At 44.4% G+C, this 12,442-nt stretch overlaps 1 protein-coding gene across 1 annotated transcript; it reads right to left on the bottom strand.

Annotated features, from left to right (window-relative positions):
* Nucleotides 1–1,968: 1,968 nt before the first annotated feature.
* On the bottom strand, nt 1,969–10,845 carry fzd4 (frizzled class receptor 4). Its single transcript, XM_079166553.1, has 6 exons — nt 10,181–10,845; nt 6,947–7,084; nt 6,412–6,798; nt 6,028–6,173; nt 5,208–5,455; nt 1,969–5,068 (listed from the first exon to the last, which is right to left on the bottom strand). The coding sequence occupies exons 1-6, from the start codon at nt 10,442–10,444 to the stop codon at nt 4,650–4,652; spliced, it is 1,602 nt and encodes a 533-aa protein (XP_079022679.1). The 5' UTR covers nt 10,445–10,845; the 3' UTR covers nt 1,969–4,649.
* Nucleotides 10,846–12,442: the final 1,597 nt, after the last annotated feature.

Raw genomic sequence — 12,442 nt, 5'->3', positions numbered from 1 at the left:
GATTTTGGCTTTCAGTCTCAACTCCTTAGCTTGTTTGGCCGAAGAACTGGGATTTACAAATCCTTCGTGGACCAAATTGGCTCTCGGGGCCAAGAAGACTACGTCACCCAGAATCCCGAGTGGTGGCAGTAACTCAGAACTATTCATACAGAGTAGACCCTGAGCAGAATGGGAAAACAGCTGCTGCATTCTGCTGATGGAGTATGACAGATTTCCCTTTCCCTCACACACAATCCTTCTGACTTTGTCTCTCTTCTCTATTTTTGTCTCCATATTTTCTTTTTCTTTCACTTCTTTTCTTTGTCTGGGTTTTCTCTGTCTCGTTGTCCGTATTTCAGCAGGTCTCTCACTCTTTCTCTCTTACTTTGTATCCTGATCTCTTTCTCCCACACACACACCCACACACACACACTGAAATATACGCACAATTACACACAAGGGAACCCAACTCTGAAAATACATTCCCAGGAATAATAGTCCAAGGAATTTTAATAGGGTCCTTTCACATTTCAGCTTCTTAAAAAAAGAATACTAACGTGCTGTTCGTTACCAGAGTGGAACAAAGTGTGTGTTACTGTGTGTGTGTGTGTGTGTGTGCGTGCGTGAGTATGAACTGGTTGTGTCACCGCAAGAGTGGAAATCCAGAGGTTTTACTGTAAAATCTGACATTTGTGAGAACTGTATTTCACTGGTATCTTTAATCAGCATTTAGGGGTAGTTGTAAGTTGTAAGTGTCACAAGTTACTGAATCCCGAAATAACCACAGAAACGTAGAAACTGCTGCCTAGAGTGAGAAGCCTGGAGATTACATGACCTGTGGCATTCAGTTACGTGCTTTGACACACACGGCTACGCACACACACTCTGGTATGCAGAAACCACCATTTACGGCATGAATTTCACTGCACTGAATTCCTTTAGCTCCTCCTCTCTCTGCATTTGTGTGAATGTGTCAGTTTGTGAACATGCTGCACTGCACGTGTGCACGCTTGTTTATGTGTGTGTGTGTGTGTGTGTGTGTGTGTGTGTGTGTGTGCGCGCGTGTTAGTAGAGCCACATCTGGAAACAATAGAGCAGTAGATGCTGTCACTTTCCCTTTACCTCATGCTTTTGAGTGTGTCTTTAAACAAACACTCAATTCACTCACAGTAAATTACAGGAAGGCAATCTGAGCTGCAGACTTGGATATTTGGACTCCCTCTTGCACACATGCATGCCCAGAATTCATTAGTGTCTCCAGATGCAATTTGACCCCATGCGCTGGTAAATTACAGTCTTGCATTCATTATGTGTAATTGTAAAAAACAAATTACAACAAATTTTGAAGTGAGAGGTGAGTGTGTTTCTGTGTGTACTGTAAGTGAGCGTGTGTGTGTGTGTGTGTGTGTGTGTGTGTTGCGGAGGTTGTAAGTTCATATCTGATGAGATGTGATTGATGGTACAGTGATGTTTACACAGTATAATCACTGTGTTTCCACTGCAGATTCATACCAAATTTAGCGGTTATGGAGCATTTCTTATCCTAACACAAAGTATCTGCTAAAAAGAAATGCAAGAGAAATCAAAACATAGTTGCTGCTGTGCAGACGTGTGGAGTTAGTCACCTCCTGATGAAGCACCAACACTTAATTTATCTTATCAGACAAAAGGTGGCAGCATTGTCCAACCCATTAATGGGAACACAACCGAGAGGAAAGGAGTTTCAGATGCAACGGGACCCAGAAAAGAAGTTATTACTTTGTTCACATTTTTAGAAGGCAATGGAGATGTCTATACAAGACACACGTTTCTTACTTTACTTCGTCAAATGCGATAAAGATATCACCCTGTAATAAAAACAATCATTAGTTATTTCTATTGTGCCTATTTGAAGCGCGCACAAAAGAAATTGCATCCCACGTATTGGAAACCAAAAAGTTTTTTATTCATCATCTTCTGATACAAAAGCGTTTTTTTAAATAACAAACAATTTTTACATTTTTTTGTCACCTTTTTTTTTTTTACAATGATAAATTAGCAAATTCTTTATAATACATTGATGACATCATCAAGACAATTGAGTTTTCTACACAAAAGGAACAGTCTCGACCTTAAAGGCTACGATCAGGGTCGGTGAACTGCCCCCGACATTGATGCATATCTGGGCACAAAAGCATTTACAATCCCGTATTACCAGTGGTTCTCAATCTTCATTAGGCCGTGGCACACGCTCTGTTGCAAGGCACAAATGTTCAGTGATTGCTTGGTAACGTCACCCGAAGCTCTGCGTGAGCATACCGGAGACAGCCAAAACATTTAGACGCTTTCAGAGGGAAACTGCATTAGTTCGGAGGGGAGGTGGTCAGAGGTTAATGTAATTCACTTTAACTCAATGTAATGTTTGTTTGACTTTGGGAATTTAATAAGTGTGCCATGGATGCTTGTTTGAGAAACACTGGTTCTAGGTTTTCACCAAAACCACCAAAAGTATCTTTGAATGTAATAAGGGTGCTGTTACATTTAGTTTTGGGGAAAAAGGCAGCCCATACTTTAAAGTTATTTTCTGTCCCGTTCTAAACATTATGTTAAAAATACCTGTGACGGGCGCCGTGAGGCACTATCTGGTATCAAATGACACTCGGGGGGGGGGGGGGGCAAAGCTCCAAGTCATTCAAGCCCTTATACATTTTTAAACAGCCTACTTAAAGTAGAAGGTGTAACGTGACACACACACCCGCATAGTATACATTCAAAGACTCACTGAAACGCTAGAGCTTTGCTAGATAGATTGTCAGGCAAATATATATACGGTGCACAGGAGCAGTTGCAGAATTTGGTAAGTGCAGCAGTAAGACCAGGAATAACGTATTGTAATTAAAGCTTATAGTACAGCCTATAAGCAGGTATAGAGGGGGACTGCAGGACTTCAAATGTTGAGAGATGAAATTCTGAAACGTAATCTTTTGCAAGGACGACTTGATTGTCTGGGAAACGTGCCATGATGGAGTAGACGAGGTTAAAGAGAAACAGGCATGCAGGGGACCAATGAGAGCATCGAACACACAGACACTAATTAATAGGGACAATTTCCTTGTGCGTCTGTGATTTCCTTATTGAACTGAAAGGATTTTAAAAAAGAAACTGAGCGATGAGTGCAAACAGACGGCAAGGAGACACAATTTTGCAGATATGGGCTTATTTTTGGTGGTATCGTAGTGATCATAACTGCCGGTGGATGAGATTCGTGGGAACTACCTGCTATATGTGCCTGTGACGGCTCTTTGTTATTTCATAATGTGTCTCTTGGCAAGTGATTGTCTAATAACCTCCTAATTCTTTAACGTGCCTCTGGTCCGATGTTTGGAAAGGAGGGCAGAGGGAATTAATTTAATTTCCTGGATTTCATGGTAACTCAAGAGCATGTGCAGTACCGGGCTCCCACAAAGACTGCACACACCATTGGAAGTTAGCTGAGCTTTTCATAGACTGCTGAGGTAAAACACACAGGCCTACATTTCCCAGACGCCTTACCGCTTCTACATTTATGGGTCAATAAAAGGCACGGCTGGGGTCCTCCCAGGATTCATTGCGGTATGACTTTATAGCTACCACGGACTTTACCTAAATGCACAACACACGCTAAAAGAAATAATCTCGCCTTATTTTCTTTGTCTGCGCTTGCCTTCACAACGTTTGTTCGAAAAGATATTGTGAATTCAACCACGTTAGTTCTTTTTCTGCAGCTGTTAAAGGCTCTCGTCACTGCCGTCCCTGGTAATCCACTTGTGACAAGTACAGACACTTCACATATTGTATACAACTATAGTGCATTATTACAGCTTAGAGCTGGTTTCCCGAAAAATTCTGAGCAATAAAATCAGCTGCTCTTATATATTGTACAAAAAGTAAAAATTTAAAAAAAAATTGTATAATGTTGTTCAAATGTAAACACATCACAGATTTAAGGCCATATTTAATATGTTTTCATCCGATTTCAATTACTTTTGGTCTGGTATTTCATTGTAATTCTCCCATGTGGACGTGAAAACCCCACGGGACCTCAAGATGTCAGATGCTTTTGGGAAACGGCGACCCCACACCTGTATAATGTCTGCACCAGGACCCTCCAGTGTAAAATTCTAAATATCAAAAGACCCTAAAAAGACACAACGGCGTGAGGGTTACTGTATCCAGCAGGTTCAGTCTCTTCAGCTGAGGGCTCTGGAGAAAAGAGAGGCAGAGAGGTAGACACGGTGCTACACAGCCTATTGGTGTGTTTGCATATTGATGCTTCTGTTCTGCCCTTTCGATCTCTCTTTCTCCTCCATTATTCGCTTTCTCCATCTCTCTGGGCAAAGGAAGTCTAACAGAGGTAGAGAGGCTGCTGTTGCTACTTAAAGTACGACCCAATCCTCCACTTCTCTCCTCCTTAACCCCCCCGTTGGAGGCAGTTGGAGGGGGGGGGTGAGGCATGCTTGCAGACTCTCGGCGAGCTTTTATGGTGCCGTTCCATCCAGTGGCTTCCTTGAGAATCTCCTCCTACTCCCTCTCATCACTTGTCTGTCCTCTCCATCTTTAGTTTGGCAGAGTGAGTTTCTGTAAGTGAAGCAGTGAAGCAGGTAGAAGTCCATTCCTGTTCGTTGTCTCTCTCTCTCGCTCTCTCTTCCTCCTCACACTACAGTCTCGTTGCCTTTCCCCGGTTTGATCCAGCCCTCGCCCGGTGCCCTCTTGCCCCCCCGGCTCGCCCTGCTATCCCTGATCAGGCGGGCAGAGCAGCGCTGCCAGGTGTGGAGGGTTTTTGCAGACCAGATCCACATACCCGATGTGATGCCCACGAGCAGTGACATGAAGATCCGAAGCATCTCGGATGCCACGTATGAGTCCCGGGTGCTGGCCCTGAACTCCCCCCAGTGAGAGAGCTGGTAGAGGTAACAGCCAATGACGGTGGACGCTGGGACAGTGTAGAGGACCGAAAACACTCCGATCTTCACCATTAAACGCTCCAGCTTGTCTGTCTTGGCACCGTCCTTCTGCAGATTGGAGCGGATCTTGAAGAGAGCCACGAGGCCAGCACAGATGAACAGAGTGCCTGAAGTTCAGAGAGGGAAACAATAGTCATATAAGGACCACGAGAAAGAGAAAGCACAATGCCAGGTGCATTACGCATTAAAATAACTAGTCAAAAGTCAAATCCTGCCCAAAAAACTGATTGATGACGTTGTATTTACCTATTAGAAGGTATGTGGCCAGTGGTGCCACCACAAAGCCTGTGAGTGCCTCCTGCTGCTGGTTGCCAACATAGCAGAGTCCAGTTAGGTCGTCTGCATCCACCAGTCGCATTATGAGGATGACGATGGTTTTAACGGCCGGGATGGCCCAGGCCGCTATGTGGAAGTAGGAGCTGTGCATTTCTATAGCCTCATGGCCCCACTTCAGTCCAGCAGCCAAGAACCAAGTGAGGGTCAGGATCACCCACCTGAAAGAGAAAGAAACCGTTATCAGTTTGTCTTTCTGAACTGGCGTTCATATTGGTAGTTGATAACAGTCATGTGTGTTGTAAACAAGATTCGAAGGCAAAATTGGGCTACTGTTTACCGAGTTGCTCAAAAACATAACCCACTTTATGACTTTTCCACAACAATTGATTGAATTAGATCATCATGACTAGTTGCATAACAGGGGGTTCTGATAATGTTTTAGGAGACAGTGTAGTCCTTGGTTCTTGCAGTCTGCTGCTCTTCCAAAAGGGAAAGAGTGAAGACAAACAGGAAAACCAGGACAAAGGGAAAGGGAAGAAAAAAGAGCTGTGACAGCAACTGTATTGCAGTACACACTCAGAAAACAGTTTTTACAAAGGCTGCCTCCAGGAATCCATCTAGTGCAGAGGTTATGAGACAGGATAGTTGGCCCTTAAAGAAAACAGGATGCAAGTCTCGTGTTCAAATTGTTCCACCAAAGTCCGTTCACAACAAATGATGACAATAGGACAAAGACTTGAAAGATTGATACGATAAGAAGTGTGTGTGTGTGTGTGTGTGTTGTACTAACCAGAGGGAGGAAGCCATGCCAAAGAAGTAGAGCAGGAGGAAGACTATAGCGCAGCCGGTGCTCTTTAACCCTTCTTGTACTAGGATTGGTACTGCGGTGGCATCCAGGTCACAGGAAACACGCTCCCTCCCCAAAGTCAATCGCACCTGCAGGATGGAAAATGATAGCGGAAAGAAAAAAGAAAGAAAAATACAGAGATTGTATTCGTTAGAAAAAAAGACAAAGTCATTCTCCTTACATATTCACACAATAGTATATCCTATATTTACTACTATATTACATTTGATGTATTGTATTCATTTCACTGTTTTTTGATAGATTGTTCTTTCATTCCTTCTCACCAAACAAATGAACTCAATGGGGAAATATAATCCTCCCACTTACCAGGTAGGCCACGCTGTACAGATTACAGCACATGGACAGGAAGATGATGGGCCTTTCAGGATACGAGAAGCGCTGTGAATCCAACAGGAAGGTCAGGACCGTCAGAGTGGTCGACAGGAAGCACAGCACGGCCCACACCGCCATCCACGCGTCTGTGAAGACTTTGGCCCCCCGACGGTAGAGCCCGCTGTCATAGCCACACTGTAGAGTACAGCTTTCAGACTGTTTTAACCAGGTATACTGGTCAGGTGCAGATCCCAGTGCCTGACAGTCCTCCTGGTGGGGGGGATGGCGGACGGGCTGGTAGGGCGGGTCCTCGTCCCCCGGGCCTTCCATGCACATGTGGTTGTGGTCGTTTTGAGGTGGGAAGAGGCTGCAGTTGAGCACCTGGATGGGAAATGGCATTTTGGTTACTTATTATGGCTGTGATACATGTTTTGCTCATTTACATTTGTCTTATTTTCCATAATCACTCAAACCACACCGTGATATCTTTTTAATACATGCAGGGCGTTCCTGTGATGATGTGACTCACCTCAGGCCAAATGAAGCCAAACTCATGGAGCACCGGGAGGCATTTCCTCTTGACAGACTGACACATGCTGCCACACGGACCAATGGGGATGGGAACCTTGTCGGTGCACATTGGCACATAGACTGAGCACAGGAAGAACTGGGGGAAAATGGAGATAAAAGATCACAAGTTGAACATTTTTGACTAAAATCTGCCACACGTGTGTTCTTCAGTGACATTTCATAGCATACAGTAAATAGCGACTGCAGAAAAATGGCATTATGTTGCGTGTGCATATATTCAAATAAGAGCTTTTTTTTAGGAGCAAAAAAAGAGAAACAAACATATTGAGGAGTGAAAAACAACTGTATACCAAAACCAATTCTAAGTGGGTGCAACAGTTATCCAATATTATGTCATAATTCAGCGCATGGCTTTGTTCCAGTGACGTTAAAGCAAACTGTCATGCCGAGGGTAAATCATGTAAGTTGGCAAGTAATTGTTAAAGAAGTGGAAACAGTGCTGCCAGTACCCTGCGGGCCACTCTTTCTATATATTACAGCAGGATTACAGCTGGTAAGATGGCTACACCTTCTCCTCCCACATGTGGATCCTCCATCTACTTGCATTATACCACTCCCCACTGCTGCGTTCTCTCCGCCTTTGCTTTCAATACATTGCATCATCTCTTCTAGTGGTGGGTCTCTATTTTTACTTCTAATAAGAAACTCCTCCACTTGAGTCGAGACACCACGGCCAACTCCAACCTGCTGCTCCAAGGTTGAACACACAACTCTACATCTTTAAAAAACAATCTTCGGACTTGACAACACTAAGGGCATGTGCCATGTAATGCTGCATAATCCCCCCTTAATCCAAGGCTCAGCTTTCTCTGTCCCATGGCAATGGTTTTGAAATAGATATCTAAGTCAGAGTTATAAAGATAGTGAGCAGTCTTAAGTCACATATGACTCTGAGGTGGTAGTGATGTGAAGGAGTAAGTAGTCTGGGGTTACAAAAGGGTTTGCAATTCGAGGTGATTTCATGCCTTTACAGTAGATTCGATTTGAAGCCGGAGTGTAAAAATTGTTCCAGGCTCGTGATATGAAAATACACAGAAGCAGAAAGCACATCTTACTACCTCCAGGTAAAGGAAACAAACATACGCTCCAGGATCTTGGACGGGCTGACTTAAATACATGTTAGAGTGGGGGGGGGGGGGTTTGCTACCATTTTTCATTTCAGAAATACCAACATGTTGAACCGGCTATAATGGGAACAAAATGTTTTGGGCTTGCGGTCTCGATCCAGTGATGAAGAAATCGCAGCTTGAAATCAGCCCTTGAACAGCGCCCAAATGAAACATGAATCCAAGAACGGTGTCAAGGTTGGGAAATAAATACACACAGAAACCTTATACAACTCTTTTTCTGAGAGAATGTATTTGCCCAGTAAATTGACTAATTCAAGATATCGAATCAGTGAGCTACTTTTCGGATATATACCTGCAGGCTAATAATTCTTCCAAATTTGCAAAAAACAAACAGACTTGCTTTGGATAAGTCTAAACCATGCTACATACCTCGTTGCTGTAGAACTGATTGCGGGGAGGTATGTGAGGTCAAAATCAGTTATATGAGGCAGCGGGAACTTCCTTCAAACTTGATTTGTTACACTGTTCTCTGATCAGTATCTGGGTTGTAGCAGCTTTATCTCTGCAAATAGAGCAGACTGGCCGATCTGAAGGCAGTATGAAGTTTCTCAACGCAAATAGAGATTCTTTGTTCCCAAACTGAACCACGCATATTGGAGTTGTCCTGAGTAATTTTGCTGTTGGAGTAAACAGACTAACAAAGTTGCCCCGGGTGTGAGAGGGAGCCAGGGTTTTGTCTGTGTGATTGTAAGCGTTTCAAATTCACAAAGAGTTCATAAAAGCAGCAGATATTAATACCACAGCAGATATTTCTCACAGGGAATTACACCAGCGACAGTAATGTAACACATTCTGGGTGTTTCCCCCCGACCGTTGGTAACCTGAGTGTTGTCACTTCACTGCTAAAAGCTGCTCTGGTTACTTGTCAGGAAGCCTCCCATTAGAGCAAATGTTAGGGGATACGGTTTCCCTTTCCCCTTTTCTCCCTCTTCAGTGTGTGAGGGAGAGAGAGAGAGAGACAGAGAGAGAGAGGGGGGGGGGGGCAGCTAATCTTACATTACAATTTTCAGCTGAAGGGGGGCAGTTTGGTTTATGCTGCAGTTGCTCCTTGCTCTGTCTGGCTGTCTCTCTCACACACACACACACACACACACACACACGCACACACACACACGTCTCTTAAGCTCTGTATCAATTTAGAATGTTAAAATATCCTTTTACGTCTATTCCCAAACACCTTTAGGCACAAAAGATCACTGACAATTTAGGAAGTAATAGACAGGACAGTGGCCACTTCTTAAAATAATGACAAAGGAGCATCGGGGGAAATGTTTGTTTATGTATTCAGGTGTCTGGGTACGATCACATGTGTCTGCACATGTGTGAAGCATCTCCAAAGAAAGAGATGTAATAAACGCAATTTTAGAGAAAGTGGACTCCATTCATCGACAATTTGATCTCTGCTGTGTGTCTAGTCTTTCCAATAATAGTCTCAAATGTTAAAGACGAGGGTGACGACCAATCCAATTTTTTTTCTTGCATGGTGCATCAGGCAAACAAGCAGCATTTGTCTGAGGACACTGAGGGCACCATTGTTAGCCAGAAGACAGTACAGTATAGGCCTATAGCACTGAAGACTCAACTGTTGCTGTGTGGGGCATGAACTCAGAATGTCAACAGACAGAGGGGGCATTTTCATTGAAATTAGCATGACAGCCTGGCACAACAGGAGGGAAGGAAGGAAGGAAGGAAGGCAGGAAGGAAGGCAGCGACCCCTCCACTTATTTTAACTCACTGGGATCCAACCTATATTATGCTCCTCATTATCACTGGCACCATCAGTCTGAACAGTTCACTATTGCTGGTAGCTCCCTGTCATGTGCTCTGGGACACCACACTCTGTTCCTCTCTCTCTCCCCCCCCCCACACACACACACACACACACACACACACATAAATATAGCAGACTATGTCGACACAGCCATGCCTTCTTATTTTTTTTAAGTCCAGGATCAGTGTTCCTAAATGTGTGCACCAGCCTCAGCGTGCGCCGTCTATTCTAGTCGAACATCAGCATGCATGTCTCCCCATCATCCCGGTACCTTGAGTTGACTGGAGCAGCCGTACTGTATGAGCGGAGTGAACGTGGTCAGCTGCAGCTCGGCGTCTGACTGCAGCACGTTGCCGACCAGATTGGGCATTTTGGTAACGTTGTAACCGAGACCTTGGCACATGCTGATCCGGATCGGGTCGCAGGTCATTTCCTCCACCTCGTCGCCGAAAGCCTCGACCGCGCAGAGCGGACCGACCAGCCCGGACAGGACGAGCAGTGCTGCCCCGCTGAACGACAACATAATCCCGGGCATGGTTCACCGCAGCGCCGAGCGGCTGCCCCCTGTGAATGTTGGCACCGTTATTAATAACCTCCTCTGACCCAAAGTTCAGTTAGGTCTTCCAGGAGACCGCAGCGTGTGTTTTAGGCTATAGTCCAGCAGGACTGGAGCGCGTGTAGTCCGTGCGTTTTTTTTTTTGGAGGCTATCGTATCCAACTACGAGCCATTCAGTAAATCAAAATATCCCGAAAGCAGCAGTGAATCACTGCGAGATCTGTGCGTAATCAAAAGTGCTTTCAGTAAAACAAAACGTGCACATCTGCAGTTTAAAAACAAATCCCACATTTGGATAAATCCCGCAGTCCTTCTTGCGTTGTTTCCCGTTAATAGCTCCGTGTGGAGAAGCGCAGCGCAGCGACGAGATACAGCGGTCTGTTTTTTGCGCCTACTGCCTGCAAGCGTCCAGCTTCTAAACTTTATTGTGTCTGCGAGGGGAGACTGTTTTGCCCGTCCAGAGGAGAGCCGACCAATCCGTGCACGGGAGTTGGGTTTCCCTGTCCAACCCCTGACCAGGAGGGCGGGATCCAGGAGAAAAATAGGAGAGCCAGCCTCGTGTCATCCCCTTCCCAGTCTCCCCTTCTCTCCTCTCCTCTCCTCTCCTTTCCTTCAGCCTTTTCTCTTCTTCTGTCTTCTTGATCTTCTTTCATCCTATTCTGTCCTTTCCTCACCGTGCTCCCTCCTCTCCTCTCCTCACTTCCTGCAAAGAAAATCAGCCAGCGTTCCTCAACTAACTCCGACAATATCCAGAACCTGTATTTTTACTGGCAGATGTGGCTTACAATTGTTTTTATTGGCTGTACTTTTTAGAAAATAGTCATCCAAAAGGTTGACGTTTCAGTGTGAGTGTTTTCATTTGATATTTAAAGTCCCTAATGGTCTTTTAAGCCCGTCTAGAACTTCACCACAGGTTCCACTCTCCCTCTCTAAAGGCCCGTCAGCTCTAAGTGCTCGTGACATTGTAATTGAAAGTAGGGCCTTAAGTGATGCTGAAGCATTGGAAGTCTGTTTTGCATTGCAATGAATGCACATACTGGACAGGTTCTGTTTGCTCGTAGCACCCTGGTAGAAGACTTCTCTTTTACACCATGAAACTTGCAGTGAAGAGTGTTGATTTGGCTTTTCTGTGTTTGTACAAGTGGACTTGGGTTTGTTGCAAAAATGTCAAGTGGAGGAAAGCTTAAGGAGTACTTGATTTGTTTTTTCTTCCAGTGATTTACAATTGTGAGGCTGCCAGGTGTAATCAAACTCAACTTAAGAGCTCCACAGACCTTTTCAAATACCACAAATACCATTCTAATGTCATTTTGCCCAGAGTTTACATGGAAGATTCAAATAAGGTTCAAATTCTGACAAACGGAGACTTTAAAGCAAGTTTAAAGTGGTATGTTATTCACGTTAATATACTTAACTCAATTTACATGCGTCCAGAGACAGAGTGAGTATTCTGAACTTAAACAATGTCTACATGTCCAGAGTCCAGCTGCACGTCGGCATTAGTTACAGAAGTTTCGAGTGTTGAGCCTTTGAAACAACAGAATTTTGGGCGAGATCATTTGTAAATGACATTCCACATGTGATCCACTCACACACACACACACACACACACACACACACACACGTACTACCACAAAGAGGAAGTGCGGCTGGACCCCAAATGTGTGTCTTTTTTTTAGGTAAAACCCATCTATCTTATTCTGGCCAAAGACACAAGGCAGAGAAACACAAGGAAGCAACAAGGAATTCGAGGCAGACAAGAAAAATAAGCAGGGATGCAGATTAATAAATTCATTTGTCCATCAGTACTTATCCTTTCCTTAGCTCTTGTTTCTACACCTGGCATGTTTGTGTCGGGTACTTCTACTCTTGATGAGAAACTTGCATAAATGCTTAAAACATGAAAACATCAGCAGCAGTCTGGTTGGCTGCTCTCATTGTGCTGCTGTGTTTTCCCTCCTGGATTATACTGTGATG

This window comes from Pholis gunnellus (assembly GCF_910591455.1).
Source record: "Pholis gunnellus genome assembly, chromosome: 9".
Classification (NCBI taxonomy): domain Eukaryota; kingdom Metazoa; phylum Chordata; class Actinopteri; order Perciformes; family Pholidae; genus Pholis; species Pholis gunnellus.
Note: the sequence above shows the minus strand (reverse complement) of the source record. Positions and strands in the feature narration are given on the sequence as shown.

Bases quoted from the DNA above. Each gene is read 5' to 3' on its own strand.
- fzd4 (XM_079166553.1), bottom strand. From the start codon at position 10,444: ATGCCCGGGATTATGTTGTCGTTCAGCGGGGCAGCACTGCTCGTCCTG. The intron at 7,085-10,180 runs GTACCGGGATGA...ATTTTCCCCCAG, and splicing joins GCTGCTCCAGTCAACTCAAG to TTCTTCCTGTGCTCAGTCTA. The intron at 6,174-6,411 runs GTAAGTGGGAGG...TCCATCCTGCAG, and splicing joins TGTACAGCGTGGCCTACCTG to GTGCGATTGACTTTGGGGAG.